A 22,906-nucleotide genomic window follows, 5' to 3' on the forward strand; every position below is an offset into this window, starting at 1 on the left:
AATTTTTAAGTATTTTGTTAATACTTTAAAGCTTTGACAGTTGATCAAATAATCGGTCAATATAGGCTACCTAGAATGATCAAAACATTGAATTCAAAGTACGGTAAGTTAAAAAAATAGGCATTTAAAAAGCTCATAGTAGAGTTATTGCTTTTAACAATGAAATTGGCGTAACATATCTTATCACTGTAGAAGGTATCCCCCCCCCCCCCCCGTTATTGTCAATTTTTCTTTTTTGGCTTTATTTTTGTCAGGTTAAGAACCACTGCTACAGAGCTTAAATCATTGAACTAAAAATTAGGCATGCCTTTTCTGCGTCAAAAACAGTTTTGGCACTCATGTAAAACCGAACCTATATCAATGCTCTATATATCTATAGCACCTAATCGGCTTGGTGTACTTTTCAAAATACCGGTTTGTAGAAGTGTTTTAATGACAGCCACTCACTTGATTTTAGTGCACTGAGGGAAATTAAAATTTTTCAAAAGACTTGACTTGACTAAAGTTTTATGGGTAGAACGACTTGGTTTGACTTAAGTCTGTAAAAATATGACCGAAATGGAAAAAAGCCTTAGAGTCAAATTACCCATTAAACTTATTTTATATAAAATTGGGTTATTTATCTCATTTTGTTTTCACGTAAAATTTGATCGATGTAGCCTATGCTAGTTTTTGGTTGAGCAAATGCTATCTTCCTTTGATTTTAGCAATTAGTTTCGTTTAACGTTCTATTTTTTATAACGATGATTTGGAATGAGATCTACTTACTATAATAATGACCTGACTGGGACTTAACTTGGGTAACTGATGACTTGGGCAGGGACTTATTTTTGAATAAGATTTAACTTGGAGGTCAGTCATTTCACAATGACTTGTTTACAGCCGACGAATCATGGAATCATGTAGCAATATATAAAGACAAATTGTATTAAATTCTCGACAAGCTTTCGCACAACCGTGACAGTTGTTAAAAAGCTTGTCGAGCATTTAATACAATTTGTCTTTAATCTAGTGCCGCCAGATTCATCTATATTTAGAATTAGACAAATACGGCTATTTACAAAGATTGCTTACAACGTAACAACACTGATGTGTGGAGCGATCTTATTGTTGTTGGCTCAACTGTAAACACGTTTTTCCGTCAGATGGCATAAGCAACCAGCAGTTAGCCAGACATAATTCGCTTTGCAGAGTGAGTTAATATAAGATGTGACCCTAAGTTGCGCAAAGCCCCGAGGTACTTTATTGGCTCGAAAGGGATTACCTCAAGTAAAGCATCTAGAGTGTAGGCTTGGCACAGATTGCGGGTTCTTAAGGTTAAAAGTCTGCGGCTCCAAATTAGACAGATTTACTTTTAGTGTGGGTAGCGGCGTTACAGACTATACTGGATGACAGGCAAGACTCCATAGATTCTGCAGTGAAATTTTTAAAAGAGAGTTTTTATTTTTTGTGTTAGTTTTTACGCTAATCTGGTGTGGTGTGGTCACCTTATAGAAAACGATTTCGTGTCACAGGTAACTGACTTATTTGTTTATTGGTCGCCATAAATGCAAATACGGCAGCCAAAAGATTTGTCTGTTGACTCCAGAGGAATGCGGAATTTAAGTGGCCATATAAAAGAACGCTGCTAAAAATTAAAAAAAATGTAGAACATGCAAACATCTGGTCGCAAAACATTGATATGCGTCAGAGGGATGCTGTAGAGTTAGGCCGGGTAAAGGTTAAAGCAACACTAAAGAAAACTTGGCAAAAACAAATGTACTTTGGCCGTTACAAATTCCAGCCAGTGCCTGCGTCGAATTCCAAGAACAGCCCTACCTTCCTTTATTTGTTTTATCAAGGCGGCTGAAAAACAGCCCGGCTTGCTTTCTTAGCACCCCGGTAGCGTAGATATTCTTAAGCCCTTAACCGCACTGGGGTCATTTTTAACGATTTTGTGCGCACCGGTACCACGTCAGTGCCATATCTACCAGCATTTACGACATTCTTACGTGTAGAAATTCGGCCGGTAAAACACTTTTCAGTTCTTTAAGCAAGAGTCTATAGACGAAGGATTTTGCAGCGACAGTTTTATGATGTTGTGCAGTTTTTCTTTTTTATGCAAGCCGAACTTGGACGTTTAGTTATTTTCATACCGGATTTACGTCGATTTGCGTTTTTTCTAAGGTGGCGCAGACATCATTGAGCGTCGTCAAATTGTTGAACATATAGGTCGCTCAAGTCGCGGATCTCAGTCTTGACTGTGATCCCATCAAACTACTAAACAATCAGGTTATTAGATTTGACAGCGTGATCCATAATAAATAGAAGTTCGTGTTTATGAGCGTGTTCCTTATTGTTAGCACCTAACTTCAGAATAAGTCTGATTGAGGGAATGTGTTTGAATAAGGGTGAATCGAGGTAATAATGCCTATATTTATTTCATCAGGTATTATGTGATTTTGGCGATTAACACAATGTACGTTTATGTTACTAGGAATGGAAGCTATCTGTCTCTGACTGGTTGGCACTATTGTAGGGCAGTAGCAAACTGTTGGGCCTATATGTGGGTCTTTTAGACATTTTAGTGAGACGCGATCTATGTTTAACAGTTTAGTTGTATTATGTGGTTAAGAGCTGCGTGATAGCCGAACACTCACTGTACTGTATTTTAAAATTGGGTATAGCTAAAAATATTTCTTTGGCCCATCAGTGTGTCACAGGGCCTCGAGGACGCTTTGCCAATGTAAAACAAAGTAATGTATTTTTTTCGGCGTTTAGACAGGGTTCTAGCTGCATATTTGCGAAGTTCGTTTAAGAACTACAGATGTTTTTACGATTACTTGAAAGTTTGCATACCCTTATCCCAATTAACTATCTTAGAACCTCCCCTGTTTTCGTAGTGTTATGACGTAGACTTCAATAGCTCTGAACCCAGTTCTTTGGGTCGCGACAAAACAAGTTTGACGACCACCGTTGTAGGGTATAAGAGGCGTATATAGATGCTCTGTTGTTCAAGCAAAGTAGCATTAATTGTCATTTAAATCTTTGCAGCATTTATTAATACTCACTAAATATTTGGACTAAAATATATCAAACTTCTTTATAACATATTAGCAATATCAGAGTATTGAGTGATTTGTTGCATTACATCGCGCTAACTGTAATTTTATCTCATTCTATTAATTAGGTTCTTTGTTTGCAGATTTTTGTTAATGCAAAAAAACTTGTTTGTCGGATAAGAGATGGCTGTGAACTTAACCAAGGCGATGGTGGCCGAAATGTGAGTTTTTTTGCTTTATACCTAAACCTTATTGTAGGGGTTTTCAAAATGGGGTCAATGAACCCCTTTGAGGTCTGTGTACTACTTTTAGGGGGTCCATGAAGGCCTAATGGAAAAATTAGTGTATTTTAAAAATAAATTAATTAAGGGTTTAATTAAAAATTAAAGGGCTTTGCACTGAATGTAGACTCCATTACACTTTCACATTTTTAGACCGAAAACACGTTTTTTGGAAACGGCAGTGCATGATTTTTTTTTGTTGGAAACGGCAGTGCATGATTTGCATGGTAATTGTACCGGATCGTACAGACTTCAACATAAATGCGCAGATAAATAAATAAATAAGCCCCAAGGACTACGCTGTACAACTCTGTTGGCCAATGCCAAAGGCTTTGGCATAAAAATCGTCAGTTTTGATTTTTCACCTCCTATTTGCTGACATGCAAAAACGGCCCCACACATAAAACAAGAATCCGCCGCTCTTCAAGTGGTTATTGGCTGGAAAACCCGCATGTATGTCTAAAAACAGACTCTACGCATGTGATAACTGACGTTACTGCTTATATGGCTTCCACGTATAAATCACTTAAGTCGTGAATCCAGACTAAAGCAGATAACGTGATTCGAGTTGTTTTTCCATTTACGTTACTTGATGTTTTCAATGTGTTTACGGAGGCATTGTGCATGGAAACGCCGTCAATGGCTTTGTAATAGATTGTAACACAAACTGGTACATTTTTCAATAAGTCTGCCTACGTACACCAGTCAACAACACTGCATACAATTATGTTTGCCTTTTAAATGTTTGATTCGAGGGCTAAAACTTCAATAGATGACTGCGCAAGTTTAAAGTATTCCCTTTTCGTACAAACTCGAAAAAAATAAGCTAGGCCCTATAAAGTTTGGGCTAGTGTTGTAAGGAATTGAGTCAATGATTTGATTTTGGTGCACTTGTCTGTTTTTAAAGATTTAACTGTTTTTAAATTACTTGACATGACCTAATAAGTTGTTATGGTAGGATGCCTTAACTTGACTTAAGCCATTTGAACAAAAGACGTAACTTGGCTTAAGTGATTGAGTCAAATGACTTGGTTTGAAGCTGTGTTTGATAGTAAATAGAACATGAAGGCTGTAAATAGCAAGATAAAGCCTGAATGTAGGTTGGTAAGACGCGAAACAACCACAGCACAGCAAGGACAGGCTGGCCAAAGCAATTTCCGGATCAGGGGAGATATAGCTTTTCCCGCTGCGAAATTGGACCCCTTCTAACCACAATGTAAGCCTTTAGTAAATTCTGCCTAGCTTGACCACCACTACTAACAGGCTTTTCTGCCAGCGCCATCAATTGACAATTTTGAAACAGAAAAGTACGCACAGCATGTCCTGTAATATAGTAGCGTGGTTATAACTGTTGCTTTTTCCAAACATTTCCTAACCAGGTACCAGGAATTTATTAAACTACCTTTACGTCAACACAAAATTGTCAATGTTGTCAAAACAGGTTATTTCTTAACTAGAACGCAACTAACTTGAGTAATTTCTTTATCGAAAATAGGCGAGTAATAATATATCTTTTTTTCCATTTAGCTTAATTTATTCAAATAAAGAAGATATTTAAGTCATTCATTGACATCAAGTCAGTTCTTCCACAAAATGTTAGTGCGTTTTTAGTCGATTGCAGTTAGCATTACAAGTAATATTGTATTTGCCTGAATTTTTTAAACGGTAAATATTTGTAACTTAATTGAGTCCAGTGTTTGGCCATTGGCTTTTAGATTTTGCCAACCTGAAACAACAAAGTGCATATTCGTCTATTACAAACATTTTATGTTAGTTCGAATCAGCCATTCTAAAAAAACATTATTATTTTATTATCTAAGGATAGTATTTGTGATGTTGTATGATGACATCCCAATTCAATTTACACCCAAAATCATTAAACAAAGTTCTCGCCGCATTTCGTTTCAACCAATAGGATTTCCACAAATTCATTTAAGTGCTTGAGATTGTGAGTTATGTTTAGTTTACGACACTGGCTGTGATGCATATATGTGCTTCATGTGGCATACAGGACACGTCTACGGACCAAGCATTTGATTTGCAGTGTATAATGTAATTAGGTACAAACTCCCTAAGGCCCCGCGACTGTAAATAAAAAATAAACAATCCTTGGAGAAAATGGATCAGTTTGGTCAACTTCAATGACCCTGATTCAAAGTATCATGATCTGGTAAAACTAATGGAACACAATACACGGGTTTTGTTAGTAATCTCAATATGAATAATAAAGCTGTAATATTCGATAAAATCGACATTTCTCTGTTTACAAACGTTTCGGCAATACCTCATGCCATATTCAGGGTAAAATTGGAACGTTTATTGCTTTTATCTTCACTTGAAGTTCTACACTGATAATTGGCATGATGTACTGCCAAAACGTTTGTCAACAGAGAAATGTCGATTTTATCGAATATTACAGCTTTTAATGGCCACAACATGACAGTCTATGATATTCAACGCACCCATTGCGGAATAAACAAACGCTGTAAGTAAAGGATATATTAGGCTGCTTCGGGTTGATTGTCAGTTAACAGAACAGGCAAATATCAAAACTGAAAGCACTTGTCGTTTACAACGCATATTACTGTTCTCTTTGTTGGTTAAATACAAATAATAAACGCTGGGCGTTTAAACTATGGATGCAAAATATTTATAAATGCCACGGCTATCAACACAAAAAGGCAATTAAGTTATTTTCCAAGATTTAAACAATTTCGGGCAGGTGTACGCTGTGCTTACACGCTGTAGTGATCTGCTTTAGAGTTTTAAATAGCTAAATTTATTAAAACGCTTAAAACGTCCTTTACGAATTGCGAAGTTTTGCGAAGTAACTGTTTAAAACGGCAAAATATTAAATTTAGTCTGCTCAAAATAGGCTTTAGCGGCATAGAAAATGTAATAATGATATATTTTTGACCTAAGATGGCAGCTTTTCCCTTTAATAGGCTACGTTGGTAAACAACACTTGTAAATCGTTTTTGTCTCACCTAAAGTTGCCACTTTTTTAACGAAGGGTGCCGCCGTGGGATATCTTAATTCTTTAGGATCCCGATTTTTGCTCTATTGGTAATCTTCTTGATAGAATTTTTTGTGTACGACAAAAGTGCCAAAAATTTAAACGGTTAAACCTTGTTGCACACTTAATGTGCTGTTTCAATCTCGTTTATTGTAAAGTTACAGGTAAGCAATCAGCAAAAACACAAGCAAGGGTGCCGAGAACTATTTATAATTTCTGTAGGGTGCCGCAAGCCAAAAAAAATTTGCTGGTTTAAGTCTTTGAATTAATCCTTGAAGCACCCCATCAAGGTAGAAAATATGCTTAGAATTTGACGCATACAACCAGTGAAGTGTCGCGAAAAATCCATTAATAATTGAAAAGACAAGCTGTGCTTGCCAGAGCGGGCCGTGCAAATTTTAATTAAACTTCGTAAATCGTTTATAACGATACTAAGATAGAATTTTACCCGAAATAAATGTGATAACATCAAAATGGGATGACACTAAGACACCACAAAGGCTACACTTCAAGGCCAATTCTCTTCAACTTATTTTTGGTTTGGTGAACCCTCAAAGGTGTTGTGACGAGCTCATGCACCCTGTTTATTTAAAAGGTAAACTTGGGTAAAAAGCAATATGAAAATTATTATGCGTACTAATACCATCATGTTAATTAAACCGAGCGGCGCTGCCGAAGTTTTACACACTGTCGGTGAGAGTTCGAATATGTCTGCAGGATGCTTGCGGGTACAATTACATGTCTTAAAATAGCATTCAAACAAACTTGAGAAGTCAAGTATTAATGGTTCTTTAAAGTTTGTGATGAACCCTTTGTATACCTTTTCGTACTGGTGCACCCTATGCGAATTTTGATGCACCCTAGGGTGGACCGTGCACACCAGTTGAAGAGCACTGGTGTAGGCTACAGACATGTGTATATACTTTCTTCAGTATACGTAACAAATACACATAGGAATTTTGGAAGAATCAAGAGAACTGTGGAAACTGTTTATTTAATTTCCAATGGACATTTACATTTAACGGGTACTGTAAATTATTCTTTAAACCAAGTTTAAGACGGGCGTTGGTTTTTTTCTTTGTTTGTATGACGTGCACCGTGAGTTTTTTGGCATTTCTTTGGGACCCTTTCAAACCTTTCAATTTCAATTTTTGTGGGTCGATCGCGGATATTTTCCAAGATATATTTCGACGTCACATCCTTGACTTTTGCAGTCCTCTCAGTATCCAACCCTGCGCAGCATATAACGTAATAGTTTTTCGACCTATAAAAACAGACCATATTGTTACCGCCCAAATTCGGAAAATTTTGACAGCACGAACCATGCAAATAGAGTTTAACGTTTAACAACTTAGCACATCTTTTTCTTTTTGAATAATAATATACGCGTATGCCATGAAAGTGACAGCGAAAAAACAACAAAAACAAGATAAATTTCATTCAGCAAATTTAGACCAAGATCTGTTGCATCTGTTGAAAATAAATAAAGAGTTATTCAAAACGTTTAAAATGATACCTACTTCTGTATGAGCTTTGATTTCTGTATGAGCTATTTTCTTACTAAATCTTACTGCATCTTCCAACCGTTAAGCTCAAAAGATAAATTGCTTATCGAACCTTTTTACGATTTCTCAGAACTTTGCATTATTTACTTACGCGGGACTCGGGTAGTTTTACGTAGTCTTGCTCGAGTCCCGAGTCCGACTCATGTAAAACAAATATATTTACATTCGATTTGTAGTGAATTATAAATGCCACCCACGCAAAGTTTTAAAACTTTTTCAAATAAACGTTTTAACAGTGTTTTATTAGCTTTGAATTAGCATTCAATTTCCTGTAATTTACAAGTTCCTGGCGCCATGCTTTACTATTTCTGTTGTTTACTAAAGATTCTATACACAGTACTATTCCCATCTCTGTCTTCATAGAACATTTTTTGTATTTAGCGCCCCCATTTTATTTGAAAAAAACGTTTAATACGTGATTTTATTTTTGCATTTTTATCAACCGTCAAGAACTACTCGCTCAGCTGCCTCGTGAACGCTTTATAAAAAGTTATTCGAAACGTTCAAAATGTTGAAATTCCTACTTCGTCTTACTACAAGCCCCAACCATTATGCCCCAAAGATTTCAAGATTTCTTAAAACTATGCAATTTTTTCCAGGGCCAGGATTTACTCGCTCAGCTGCCTCGTAAACGCTTTATAAAGAATTATTAAAAACGTTTAAAATATTGACATTCTTACTTCGTCTTACTACAACCCCCAACCATTAAGATCCAAAGATTTCAAGATTTCTTAATACTATATGCAATTTTTTCCAGGGCCAGGAATTACTCGCTCAGCTGCCTCGTGAACGCTTTATAAAGAATTATTAAAAACGTTTAAAATATTGACATTCTTACTTCGTCTTACTACAAGCCCCAACCATTATGCTTCAAAGATTTGAGGATTTCTCAAAACTATGCAATTTTTTCCAGGGCCAGGAATTACTCGCTCAGCTGCCTCGTAAACGCTTTATCAAGAATTATTAAAAACGTTTAAAATATTGACATTCTTACTTCGTCTTACTACAACCCCCAACCATTAAGATCCAAAGATTTCAAGATTTCTTGAAACTATGCAATTTTTTCCAGGGCCAGGATTTACTCGCTCAGCTGCCTCGTGAACGCTTTATAAAGAATAATTAAAAACTATTAAAATATTGACATTCTTACTTCGTCTTACTACAAGCCCTAACCATTATGCCCCAAATATTTCAGGATTTCTCAAAACTTTGCAATTTTTTCAGGGCTAGGAATTACTCGCTCAGCTGTCCCGTGAACGCAACCGAATATATCCACTGGAGGCGCATGTGCGTGAGTCACATAGTGGCCATGGCCTACCTTCTGGTTCCACTGGCCCTCTTCGGCGTTCTGGCCAACCTGACCACACTCATCGTAATCGTGAGATCGAAGAAGCTCAGGTGAGCACAGGACAAGAGAAGGCTTATACTCGGCGTTTAGTTCCGATGACGATACCCGATATTTTGGACAAAAAGTATCGTGAAAGTTTTGTATTAATTTTTGGTATCGGATCGGCACTTATACCACTGTGGTATCTGACTAGTACCGATACTTCCACTTGGTATCGGCTATCGTCTCCGAACCGATACTATCGGACATCCCAACGGGTGACATTTGACGATTCGAGCCAATTTCGTGAACAATGAGACCGTGGGTGTTCTTGGTTGGGTATTTGCGATAAAGCCACACAAAAAAAATTTGGTTACTTTTTTAGCTATTAAGAAACTCGACCGTCCACTTTGCCTTGTAGGTTTTATTGCGTGTTTCCTATCAATCACCCCCATGATCACCAGTTTGCAAACCGCTCGTATGAGGAAAGTGCCGTAAAATAAACAGAAGCTTGAAAATGGAAAACCTATCCTTCTTAAAATAACCAGCAGTGTGGTAAGCATGTCAAATTTGAATGGCTAGTCCAAGTTTAGTTATTTGCAAATATTTTCAGTCAAATCCCGCTCAAAGTCAATGCCATAATTAGTTGAGGCCAAGTGAATAGAACTACAAAAAATGCTTTAAAATTTAAAATTACCGAATTTCATAAGAACATTGTGTCACACCGCAACCACTAAAAACAAGACAAATAGCAACCAAACTGATAAAATTTCGTAAATACCGCCATTTACCAAAAACATTAATCAATTGAAACACCTTATTTACCCTCAGTCTTTGGCATTAATGACTTAAGTTTAAGTCCAAATTTTAGTCCAAAACTCTTTAGTCAAGTAAAGTAGCTTTACAAAAAATACTGGTCCGGTCATTAAAAACAGTAAATTAAGTGCATTTAAGTCAATCGATTGACTCAATTGAAGTAGTTTGATTGACTTATTTCATTACTACAATGTTTTCAGTACGACCTACACTCCTACCGTCATTTTTGTCCAAATGACGTAAATCAAAGCGAACCGAAAGCGACTGATAAGAATATCTTTATTCTAATGGCCGTTTTTTTTTACTTTTTTGCTAACTTTGGAAGACGAGTTAAGCGCCGAAAGCAGGATGGTCGGTAAGGCGAATTTTCACGATTTAGTTTAATCCCATAGAACAAATGAGCTGATATTTGGGTCAGCTGACTAGTCTTAGGGGGACCATGAAAGCCTAATTGAAATATTGGTGTATAATTTGAAAACATTGGTTTTCTAACGATCACAGTTTAATTCAAATAAACGCTTTGAAGCCTCAAAAAGCGTTTTATATCCGTCTATGAGAATTATAAACCGTGGGTTCTACTTCAAATTACGTTCCAATAATCCCAAACCAGTCCTACATTTGTACAGTAAAATTGGTCAAACAATCAGACTGGAAATAAAGAAATTGTTCAAACTGGAATTCTCTTAGGGAACCAGATGGCTTTTCACTCGTTCGTTTGGCTTTGTGTTCTTTATTTTTATAAAAGACAAGTGATCGATAAGCCTAATTTGTCTAGGATTAGAAAGACATGCCTTACTTACACCGACTAAAGTATTTAAGTATTTTGCTGTCTTCGTTTCATCTCATTAATCATTCAGCACTTTGGACAGTGGACATTGCGGTTATTAGCAGGGTTTTATTAGACCCGTAAAGCTTAAGCGGTTAAAGTCTACTTATCGTGGTTGCAGTTTTAAAGTTTTATATGGGGCTTGAATACATAAAACGTGTAATTTAGGGGAAAATTTTTGGCGCAGTTTACGCAAAAACGTGGAACGAAATATCGATTTTTCTAAAGTTTTTCAATTCCCTTATGTGACGCCGTACAGCCACAACCTTTTGCCTGTCACAAAAGCGTTGCACCATATTTATGACGTCATTCCGCTGTCAGTATAACGAACTATCCAAGCGTATGCCAATGGTTTGACATGAAAAGCCTCTCCACTACACATACGATAGGTTATGGCCCAGAGTTTCGCATCGATTCATGGCCTTTTAGTTAACGCGCCGCAATTTTGGAACCCGAAAGTTCGTAATGGAAAGTTTATGACTTTTAATTTCGTCATGATGGAAATTATTTCTCGCCATATGAAATTCGGATACAACTAGAAGGGTTACTGGGAGTAACCCAAAATTTCTCGTTTAGACCCTCAGTGTTGTAATGACTTAAGTGCACTTAAGTAACTGTTTTTAAATCACTTGATTAACTTAAGTCGTTGACTGGACTTAAGTATTTCGGACAAATGACTTGAATTGGACTTTAAGTCTTTTAGTCTAATGGCTTAGGTTGAATTAGTTTTTTCACATTTTATTAATAAATTGAGCTTTTAGTCCTAAATATATTTCGTAAAACGATAAGATTGCTATATATTATTTTTTCATGTTTTTTAGTTAAACTTTTGTTCATAAACGGACAAATTTTCCAAAATTATTAGTTAATCGTTTCATTTTAACGTCAGTAATTTGACGTGCTGTAATAGTGACTTGACTGGGACTTGAGTTGAATTTTTTTTTAACAAACTTAGGCTCAAGTCATTTCAAAATGACTTGGTTACAACACTGCAAAACAAGAAAACACCATTTACCTTTAAAAACAAATTAACCCTATTTTAAAAGTAGGGTAAAGCAAAGGTGTTTAAACACACCCTCTGAAAACATTTTTTCAATTCGTTTCAAATAATTATTATAACTATACGTTTTTTTATTGTACTCTAGTGTGTTTCAGTATTCTTAGGAAAAATAAAATGAAAAGACAGTTTGCTTTTAAAACCATAGAAAACTTTATTTCGTATATTTTAATTCGCACCTCTAGTTAATCTAATCAAAACAGCCCAAATGCTTAACGCGTGACAAAATTTGAGTTACCAAACGGCTTCCCATATGCTGTAATCGAATTCCGAAATGCTCTAACAAAATTTTCAAAATGTTGTTAGGTCGTTGAGGGCAGTCTGTGGTATTAAAGCTCGCAACTATGAGTGAAATATTGGAAAACCAACTTAAAGAGCAAAAAAAGAAAAAAAGTTGTGACACATTAAAAAATTCCCGTTTAAACTAAACCGCACTACCAAGGTAACAAACGATCACTTATTCGAGGCATTTGTCAATTTTAGTTTCAAAATACTATTTCTGACTGTTCCAAATACTAGGCTATAGATCCTTACAAAGGGTTGTACTGTCTCTAGCTAAGGTTTTTTTTTAAGGTTTGGTTTGGGTGACCGCTAAGTAGTTTTAAGAGATCGCAAGTGTTTCAACTAGCTTCACCAAATATTGTAAATTAGGCCTTTTAAAGAGCAACCAAACATATTTTAGAAGTTTTATAAAAACAAACTTACAAAATACCAAATGTAAATTTATGGGATAGGTTACTTAATGTTGTGACTGCACATCAGAGGGGTAAATGAATGAAAACTACCAAAAAAAACATGCATAAAAAAGGTGAGAAATAACCCTTAGCCAGTCAGCAGTACCATCTCATATGTCAGACTGCATGTTTCAGGTCTTCAATCAACGAGATCTTACTCAGTCTGTGCGTGTCAGACATGATGTCCGCCCTTCTCAGCTGCATATTCGTCTACGGAATCCTTGCCGGTCATTTACAGGGAGACTACCTTAACATCATAATATTTTACGTGAGTTTTCTGTAAAAGAACGTTTATGTGCTTTTCTATAATTTCAATAATATGTTGTGGCATCATTGTTGATAAATAATATATAAAAATATCGTTTGTGAAATACTTTCATGATGTATGTCTCTAGGCCAGGGATTTTTTAAATTTTTTTAACGCGGACCCCTAAAACAGTATTTTGGTTTGAGTAAATATTGAGATGACGTAAGAATTGACGTCATAAAACAAGTAAAACTAAGAAACCTTCGTTTTTGGTCCAAAATGTGTAAAATTGAAATAAAGTCTACATTCATTCAAGGAGAAGGCATTACATGTGCAGCGTTTTTAAAATCAATATACTTTTATTCAATTTTTTTCCTTTATGAAATAATACACTAGCCTAATATTACAATTAGGCATTGACCACCTAAAACTAGTCCATGTACCACAAGAGGGCCCATGGACCCCAGTTAACGAACCCTGCGCTTGGTTGCTGATTACCGACATACGGTTAGAAGCCAATACCCGATGCCAAGTGGTAGAATCGGTGCTCTTCCGATACTAGGATTATATCGGTGCCGATCAGATACCAAATTGATATGAGGTAATGAAACTTCTTAGCACTAAAAGCAAATTTAGCCTAATATCCTGGGAAAACCAACTTGTCAGGTGATCTAAAAGCGGCGCACTTCGTTTTGCAACAGACGCCCGAAATCGGATGCGAGATGTTGACCTTCTCCCGTCCCGTATTTTTTTAGAGTACGCGGTTGCCGGAGAACACGCCAGGAATTTTTACGCGGATCTATATATTGACATCCGGGGAGTGTTGACTGCGGAAAACATGTTATCATGCGCAACCCCTAAGTGTTTTTGCTCAACAGAGTCTCAATTGTAAAATTGTTCTTCCGGCAAAATATTATTAAACTACCGACGTTTCGACCAGCTATTCGGGCGATCTTCTTCAGGGCAAAATAATTACAACTATAGAGGGGGACATTACCTGGAAGAACCCTTTGGACCCATCCCCGTTGACGACCCCGTAACTATTGTGCGAACAAGTGATAAGTCTAATCTCGCAAATATGTCCAAATTACCGGGACACATTAGTCAAAACGAATGTAAAATGTATTATAGAGAAGTTGATTTGCCGACAAGTAAAGTTTAAATATGGTCTTTTGAACCGTATGGAAACACGGAACGAAATATATCAGTAACGAATTAAAACTGAGGTGGATATTCGCCAGTTATCTCATAGTTTTGTTCTTACGTATGATCGTCTCAGTGTTCATGTAATAATACCCCGAAAAGCCATCGCAGACTCACCGAATCTGTCGATTAATGATTAAAGTAGGGCAAGCTGGAAAACAACTAGCCTGCAGCGATGTTCGAACTCACGACCTTCGATCAAACGCGGAACGTCGCTCTACCAACTGATGCAGCAGACAATGGTTCTTTGTTTCTCGACTCGCTCCCGTTTGAGCCTGTGTAATGAGTATAGCTTAGTTGGCAGAGCGACGATTCCCGAACGGCCGAGGTCGCGAGTTCGAATCTCACCGCAGGATAGATTTTTCCTAAGTCTAGGGTTGATTGGTCGATTGATTTCGGTTATCCCCTATAATGGCTCCCTGCTTTTATCCTTGTGCGAAATGATTGGTGTAACAATCACAGTTTTATTGTTACACAGTTTGAGTGAGAAAGTTTAAACCGCCCTGTCCTTCAATGATAATAAATTAAACAGTGACCGAGTAATTACTGGATATTAACGGTAGGATATTTTGCTGCGATTTAAAAAGATTTTCGCATTGAGAATGCAACACTGATTCGTTTAAAACTGATAATGCACATATAAACAGGGCTTTAAAAACTTTTAGATGCGTCGACCTTTTCAGTTAGACCTTTTTTTTTATTTTAAAAAAATCTTCTGCACCATTCACCACAGTGATAAACCTAACAGTTATTAATACCCATTAGCTGAAGTATCGCAGAGGGATTGCGCTTTTTATTGATTATAATGTCTGAAAATATCTACAAAAAGTAAGTCACCACAATCTTTTACGTATATACCATGCTCTTTGAAATTGACGTTGACCAACTGGCAACCCGTAAAACTTGCAGCGTGGCCCCAAGTTTAGAAAACTCTTTTCCAATAGACAAAACCTAAATATCTAATTATGCCATGCCAAATATCAAACTTTTAAAGTCGAATTGCTGGCCCACCATATTTAAAACCTAGTTTGTTTTACTTTGCAGGTCAGTTTTTTCATCGGCGCCTTTGGAACGTCGGTGGTAACCTGTTTGCATATCAGCTTTTTCGCTTTCATTCGCTTCGTGTCAATTATGTGGCCGATGTTGTTTCGCAGAGTTCAACCGTTGCATGTCAAGGTACGTTGTGTGGAGTGAGGAGTTCACCTATAGCAGTGTTTCTCAACCTATGGGTCGCGACCCGAAATGGGGTCGACGCTTAATTTGGTTGCAGTAGTTTTCTATCCTTAGATTTATTGAGATTAGTTCTGCGCAAAGGTTTCTCTATTACTTTAGAAAAAAGAGATGTCCCATTTTATTTTGATTTGAACTTCATTATGCTACTGTCGTATTTGTGTGTTTTATAACTTTAGCTTACAAAAACATCAGTGAACAGAATTGGGTTGCCAAAGCTTAGCTGTTATAACTTCGTTCAGGATTAGGGTCGCCGTGAAAAAAAGGTTGAGAAACACTGACCTATAGGGATGTCTGATACCAAGTGTTAAGATACAAATAGCTGATATTTTTGGCTAAACATAACATCCGATCAAAAGCCAAATGGGGTTGTAATGATTCTATGTCTTTACCTTTGTCTAGCGCTAGCCATATCTGCCAAAACACATTGCATTTGATTTGTAGTAAGTGTCTTTCTAATTGTACCTGATTATATAATTGTACTTACTCTCTTCGAGAGAGATCGCCTTAGTTTTTCGGCCAGGCCAGAACAGTCACCTCTGATCTACCTTCGTTATCTCTAGGCGTACTCTGCAACCTTCTGGGCTGCAATAAATTAAACAAGCCAACCATACAATAAGTGAGTAGCAATACCTTATGAAAATAACCACTTGACGTGCGGGGTATCGCCTGCAATCGATTATCATCAGACATCTCTGGGCAGTTTGACGGAAAATGTATTATGTTTAATCTTGTTGTATTTGCACCATTTATAGCTCATGACATTACCGCATCCAACAACACATAGGTATTGACGTATGCTAATTACAATATTTTTCGTTTTTGCTTTAGTATCTCAGGTTTTTGTTTAACAATTAACGTGAACCGAACTTGAATTGAAGTTTAACATGTTCAGTTTATCAACAGATATTTGCTTTTATTTCCTGGTGCCTCGCAATGCTTTCAGTCGGAACGGTGATGACGATGCAAATGTTCGGGCTAATAAAAACGTAAGTACCGTAAGCCTATATTAAAAAAATTAGGATTAATTTACTGAAGTATTCAGTCGGCATACATGTCCTTCGAAGACAGATCCAAACAATATATGGCGGCAGGGCTTCATAAGCTCAGTGCAAATTTTGTGCCGCCAATTATATAATACTTTTTTGACGAAGGTGAACTTTAAAGAATCCAAAATTAATCAAGGGCAGTGTTTCCAAACTTATTTTGTGGAGACTCAAAATACTGAGCTTGAGTTTAACAGCGAAACTTTGTCGACCCAATTCTCTTGACTGAACTTTTTGTAAGTGAGCAAACCATAAGATATTAGCATAAATAAATCGGAATTTAATTAAAATGAGCCATGTCTTCGAACTTGTATTACAGTTTTCTCAAATTTTGTTTTTGCTAAAAACTAATCCTTTTTCAACCAAACCACATGAACTACGGCAGTCGGCGACCCAGCCAAATCAAACGGCAACGCAATTTTAGTTGACGCTATTGGTTGAGAACCACTACTTTAGGAAAAGGTCGCCGTAAAGCCAATATATCGGAGTTTCGCCGAATTTTATTCAAATTCTGTCGATAAAGAAAGAATACAACTCAGCACTTCTGGAGTTTTTTTATAATTTTTTTGTTTCGAATCTTGAGAATTTCGATTTACAAAGTACTCCACAAGCATGTTGTTATTTCAGCTCGATGGGCAAAGAAATTGCGTCGTTTTACATGGTTTCTGTAATCGTTCTTGCCGGGTTCGTTACCCTATGTTCGTTGGCAACCATGCTGGAAATTGTCAGACGAAGAAGGAATCGAACTTCCAACAACGGTATTTCGCCAGCTTTCTACTAATCCGTGATAATGTACTTGAAGTCCGGAATGTTGTTTACGTAGAGTTATCAACAGCTTGTGTGAAGTAAATAGATGTGATTTTTTCCCATTCGATGCGAAATTTTTTTAATTGCTTTGTATGAATCTTTTCAGCTTTTGTAAAATAAAATGATGTAAATTTTAAGGGAGCGTTTTACTATGACTTGATGAAGGTGAAAAGCTTGTCAAGATGTCAATACAACTTGTCATTAAACATTGCCACCTGTTTTGCAGATTTACAATTAAACAAATACTGCTATCAATTATGTTTTAACAAGTCATTTCTCCACCGCACATTAGTGTCGTAAATAAAGCAACAAGTACCATGCAATTGTATCACTGTGGGACGATCAACCATGTTAATAAGTGCACTTCCAATTTTATTGTAAAGCAAATTATTTTCTATTCCACTTGTTTTGAAATAAATAGGCCTAGGGTTGGCTAAATTTTAAGAAAGAAAAAGATGGAAACAGTTATAGGTATGCGCCAGGCCGCCAGCAGGCAAAAACGTTTGCGAAACACCACTACAAAGGGGGTCATCAAACTTTTTTACCGCGGACCCTCAATTTTTTGGGGCCTGGCGTGGACCACGTATTAGGTAAAAAATTCAAAAATGACGTCAAAATTTACGTCACAATATACAAATAGACTTTCTGAGTCTGCTGATTTCGATCCCCAATGTGAAAGTGAAATGGAGTCCTAATGCATTCAGGGCAAAAACGTTTTATTTTTAATTAAACTGTTCTCTCTGATAAATTGATTACTTCTTATATATACACTAATATTTCAATAAGGCCTTAATGGACCCCCTAAAACTAGTTCACGGAGCCCTAAGGGGTGCATGGACCCCAGTTTAAGAACACCTGCTCTGGTCGTTTCCCTCGCGGACAAGTGCTTGACATTCAGATTATTTTTTTTTATTGTTTTTGTTCACCAGGTCAACACGAGGCGCAAGAGGTTCGTCGAACGAAAAGAGAAAATCGAGCGATTGTCCAGATCGCTCTGGTTGTCGGCTCCTTTTATCTCGGTTACTTACCAATTGCCAGTAGGTGCTTTATCTATAATCGTGTATTGCCTGGTTTTAATGAACAGTGTTCTAATGACTTAGGTCGATTAATTCGTTTCAGCAAAATGACCGGACTTCAGTATTTTTGACAAATGATTTGATTTGGACTTAAGTCATGGTGTCAAATTTATTTTATTTGTTATTTGAGTTTTTCTCAAGGTTCGAAAAACCAAAAACTAAAAAAAACTTAAACACGAGCCAATTTAGAGAATTTAACGCAATGAATAATTTATTTGAAATAAATTTGTCTGCAGGCTAACTTAATCAAATAATATCCTTATATAACTCGATTTACAGCCTTCATTTTTGTTTTTTAAATGTTACCTTGCTACGTATAATAGTAAAACATACCGTTATATCGACAGGGTCAAACTACACCAAAATGTATAACGCACTTTAAAAGCAATTTAGTTCTACTTCGTTCAACCCCTGACCGCATTCAACAATTTGTGGCCACCAAATAAGATTCATGCCCAAATTAATTTCAGCCAAATGCTATGCCAAATAGGATTATATTATATTTTCCCCAAACCCCTATTTTTGGTTGTAAATACACTAGGCCGGCAATATTTTGCGCCAAATGACATCACTGGCCTGATTTTGGGCAAGCATACGACACCAAAGATCTTTGGCGAAAAGGCACTGAAATGCAGTCAGACTTCAACTAATGCTTAAATTGATTGTTTTTTTCGTTAATTGTTATATCTTTAACCTGTTATTGGCTTGCAGTTGTATACATGGCCAAGTTTTCAATTGGAGAGAGCATCGCTTCTATTAAAGTGAAGACGTGGCTCTTCATGTTCGAGTATTTGTGCCTGCGCATCAGCGAATGTCTCAATCCAGTTTTCTACAACCTTGCATCAAGGTGTGACAAATATATAGCAAAGAGAAAATGTTGTGGCCAACCAGTATGGTTGTAACGACTTCAATCAACGGCTTGACTTGACTTGGCTTAACTGCGCTTAAGTCACTGATTTTAAAGAGTTGACTTGACTTAAGTCTTTGAAACAAATGATTAAATCATTGTGTCAAATGACTTGGGTTAAAATTAGGTGTTTTTATTCAATATTTTTTAATAAAATTAATTTATTTATTAAATTTTGCACATAAAATATTTGCTTGCTATGTTAGATTAACGTAATTTTTAGTTAAGGTAATTCTTATTATTGGTCGAGGTTACCACTATTAATAGTTTGGCGTTTTATCTTCATGCCAATAACTTGACTTGAAGTTAACTTGCTTTCATAATGACTAATACTTGACTTGGACAACTAAAGACTTGGATGAAGACTTGGGGTGTTTTTTTGCAAAGGACTTGACTTGAACTTAAGTCATTTCAAAATTTACAATACGGCTAACCAGAGAGTGGTGGAACGTTTACCAAGGGAGATTTACTTTTGAACGTTGTTGGATTTGCCCCGATGTTAATAAAAACTTAAAACACTATGCAACATCGCCACAAATTGTGTTTGACCCAGGTGAAAAAGTTCAACATCAATTGCCGGACAAAGATTTTTGAAGCCCGGGAAACATTTTTTTTATAAACTTGAAACCTTGCTAAAGGGTGTATGCCGAAATGACCTATTTTTTTAAAGTTCTTTCATTAGCTCTTTCATATACGTAAAGAATTCGATGGATGAGTTGTTAACGTACAAAGTTTCCAATCGATGTACTTGTGTGAATACGGATGAGAATCACAATGGTTTCTAATGTTGCTTTCCATTCTGTCTGCAGAAAAATGTGGCAGGAGACTCAGGAATTCTTCCTCGTTATCACGAAACCGTGCAGAAAGTCGACCCCGAAAAGTCGCACCACGATGGCCCTCCTACCCAACGCAAGGACTGCCAACAGCAGCGCTACAACCGCAACCCCACAACCCCATTCGTCCCTGTTGTAGAATTCGAGCAAAGCACGATACCTACAGACATCCGATCAGCGCGTGTAGATCTTTTTTAAACAAATTTGCCTAAAGCAAAGAGCTAACAGTGTATACAAAGCTCCCAAATAGACTGGCTTAGTGCCTGCTTGCGTCGACAATGTTTTACCTAACTTGAAGTTTGCCTGTAAACCAGGGCTGCGGAGTCGGTTCAAAATGCGCCAAGTCCCTATAGTGCGTCTCCGGCCAAATGTGCGATTTTGTCGGGTCGAGAGGCCGGCTCAGACTCCACAACCTGAATTTACTTAAGCAGCGAAAATAAGGTGGATATCCAGCAATCCACTCGTAGGAGTGACATATAATTCATCCCACCAACACAACTTGGTTGGAAAATATTGCACTTTTACAATTTAATGTTTGGGCCATATCAGTTTTCGAAATTTGGTAATGCGGTTTCGGGTGGTCCTACGTGGTCTTATAGTCGAGTCATGAGTCCCGAGTCCGGCTCCAGCAAAATAAAACGACACGGCGACTCATGAGTCTCAAATCCTGCTTTAAACCTTAAAAATAAGGGGAATCTTGTTTTTTTTTTCGAAAAAGTACCCTTGTTAGGAATGTTAGCCCGTTTTTTTTATTGTTAGGAATGCTTGACCCGTTTTTTATAAACCGTACTTGTGACTATTATACATCAAACAACAGCCTACTTTAGTATCGGCTGTTCTTCATTCACAGCCTTGCTTTTTGAGTAACGTTCATAGCCTACACATGTTTTCCATTAATATAAGATTGAGCGAACATGTTTTTAAAAATTTATGAAGTGAGACCTGATTTTTGTCAAAACAAGCATCGTGTAGTGCTTGCAGCGTGGTACAGTTTTCAATTCTTTTTAATTTTTGAAATTAGTCCGTCGGTTTACAGACCGAAATTAGATAAGTTGTTTGAACTACTCTGAAATGTACTTTGCGAAGCGGAAATTCGTACAAATCAATTAAAACTGTTGGTTAGAAAACGGAACGTCGCCATCTGTTCAATAAATAAATAAAATTGCCAATTTTATTGAAATTCGCTATTTTTTTCAACCAATCTTCACGGTGGTTTATTTGAAAGAAATAAATGTAAAACAGAAACAAGACAATTAGCCTCACAAAATGATTGAAATTTTAAAGGATGAAGCCACAAAGTTACGTCAGGTAACCTCATAACTTATCTCAATATATATTTGTCGAGATTTATCAGTTAGTTAAGAAACCAAGAAAGAAGGTTTTTTGTCTCCAACGAGACAAGACTCTCAATTAGAAAAAGTCATTTTGTGAGAAAGACTAAAACAATGACTCTCTTTTAATGAGAGCAAAAGACAAAATAATGGGCGAGCGTCGTCGAAATACTCTTAAAAATTATCATACCAACTTTTACTATCAATCGGTGATGTGTTAAAGTCTATTATTACGTCTCATAGTACGTTTAACCACGGAAAGGTCCGTTTCAGACCCATAACACAGCATTGCTTTTAATTAGACGATAACACTGTTCTAACAATGCAGCAAGCCTAATAGAATATCAAGGCAGTCGATTAGTAGCCCTTCCACACAGATCGTCTACTTTAACGTGTTATACCCTTATTGTGGGGAGGCATCAAAATCAAAAAGACGCCGGGACAACGACAGTAGGTCTCCAGCAGTTTTATTATCACAAGTTGAGCTGACACATTGCTTAATTCGTAAATACCAAAGCAGTTACCCCGCCGCCACTGTATCCGTAACATTACTTTTTTTTAATGTCAATTTTTTATCACTTTTTTAATCGTCTTTCGCAAACCAATTACAGAGGGATATCACAACAATATATGTAGGCTACTGGTAGTGATTAAGCGGCACCTCTTCGTATTTTTAACGTTGTATGCTTGACAAAACAGTGTTAAACGGTACAGAAAGGCCTTTGCATAAAAAACAGCTACGGCCAATTGCGATAATTTTGTTGAGTTTTACATTCTATTCAGAGGCTACAGCTTAATCGTTTTTAACCTTGTTCGCTCGCGTTTTTGAATTGTGTGTAGCTGGTTGTGACCTACTTTATTGTTTTGTTATTTAGCCGAGCTCTGATTAAATAAAAGCTAGGCACCATAACGCATTGACTGACCAACAAAATTGTTGTAATGTTCCACCAGTCAGCCATATCTCACTTTTGGAGCTGGATATTTTTTTTTACAGCATTGTTTTTTTATTAGCGACTATAAAACGCGACTTGGACAAACCCACACACACATTAAAAAACATAAAAACGTAGTGATTACATGGTCACTTATGGACCATGAATCATGGTTAAGAGTTTTTTTATTTTTTGTTTAACCACGCAAAGTATCGCCTTTATTACAGCGGTAGCTACTTTACTGCGCGGGACACCATAAAATCAATCTTTCAAATAGTTCATTCATCATATATTTCTAAGCAGAGAGTGACTCAATTATAAATAAACGAGAAAACATTTGACAGGAGCGGGATTCGAACCCGCGCCTCCAGGGGAGACTGCGACCTGAACGCAGCGCCTTAGACCACTCGGCCATCCTGCCGACACTTTATCGAGGTCAAATAACCTATCTAAACTAAGTATTTAATTGTTTTCTAAACACGAAAAAACATTGAAGGAATGAATATAGGTCTTGCATATTTAAGAATACCAATGTATAATTTTGTTGTTCAAACAATCATTACTAGTCAATCAACGTTTGGCAAATAGTTTATATTCTTCACTTATTTGTGCTGTCTATGAATAATGCAAA

The 22,906-nt window shown here is 36.8% G+C and overlaps 1 protein-coding gene and 1 non-coding gene across 2 annotated transcripts; one reads left to right on the top strand and one right to left on the bottom strand.

Annotated features, from left to right (window-relative positions):
- The first annotated feature begins 1,072 nt into the window (after positions 1-1,072).
- Positions 1,073-21,287, top strand: LOC146145749 (uncharacterized). Its single transcript, XM_083389631.1, has 9 exons — positions 1,073-3,262; positions 9,128-9,301; positions 12,799-12,931; positions 15,158-15,289; positions 16,250-16,332; positions 17,017-17,147; positions 18,126-18,233; positions 18,984-19,119; positions 19,989-21,287. The coding sequence occupies exons 1-9, from the start codon at positions 3,225-3,227 to the stop codon at positions 20,149-20,151; spliced, it is 1,098 nt and encodes a 365-aa protein (XP_083245757.1). The 5' UTR covers positions 1,073-3,224; the 3' UTR covers positions 20,152-21,287.
- A 1,326-nt stretch (positions 21,288-22,613) lies between these two features.
- Positions 22,614-22,696, bottom strand: Trnal-cag (transfer RNA leucine (anticodon CAG)). The gene has a single exon. It is a non-coding gene; the product is annotated as a tRNA-Leu (tRNA).
- Positions 22,697-22,906: the final 210 nt, after the last annotated feature.

Source organism: Ascidiella aspersa, chromosome 5 (genome assembly GCF_963924565.1).
Source record: "Ascidiella aspersa chromosome 5, kaAscAspe10.2, whole genome shotgun sequence".
Taxonomy (NCBI): Eukaryota; Metazoa; Chordata; class Ascidiacea; order Phlebobranchia; family Ascidiidae; genus Ascidiella; species Ascidiella aspersa.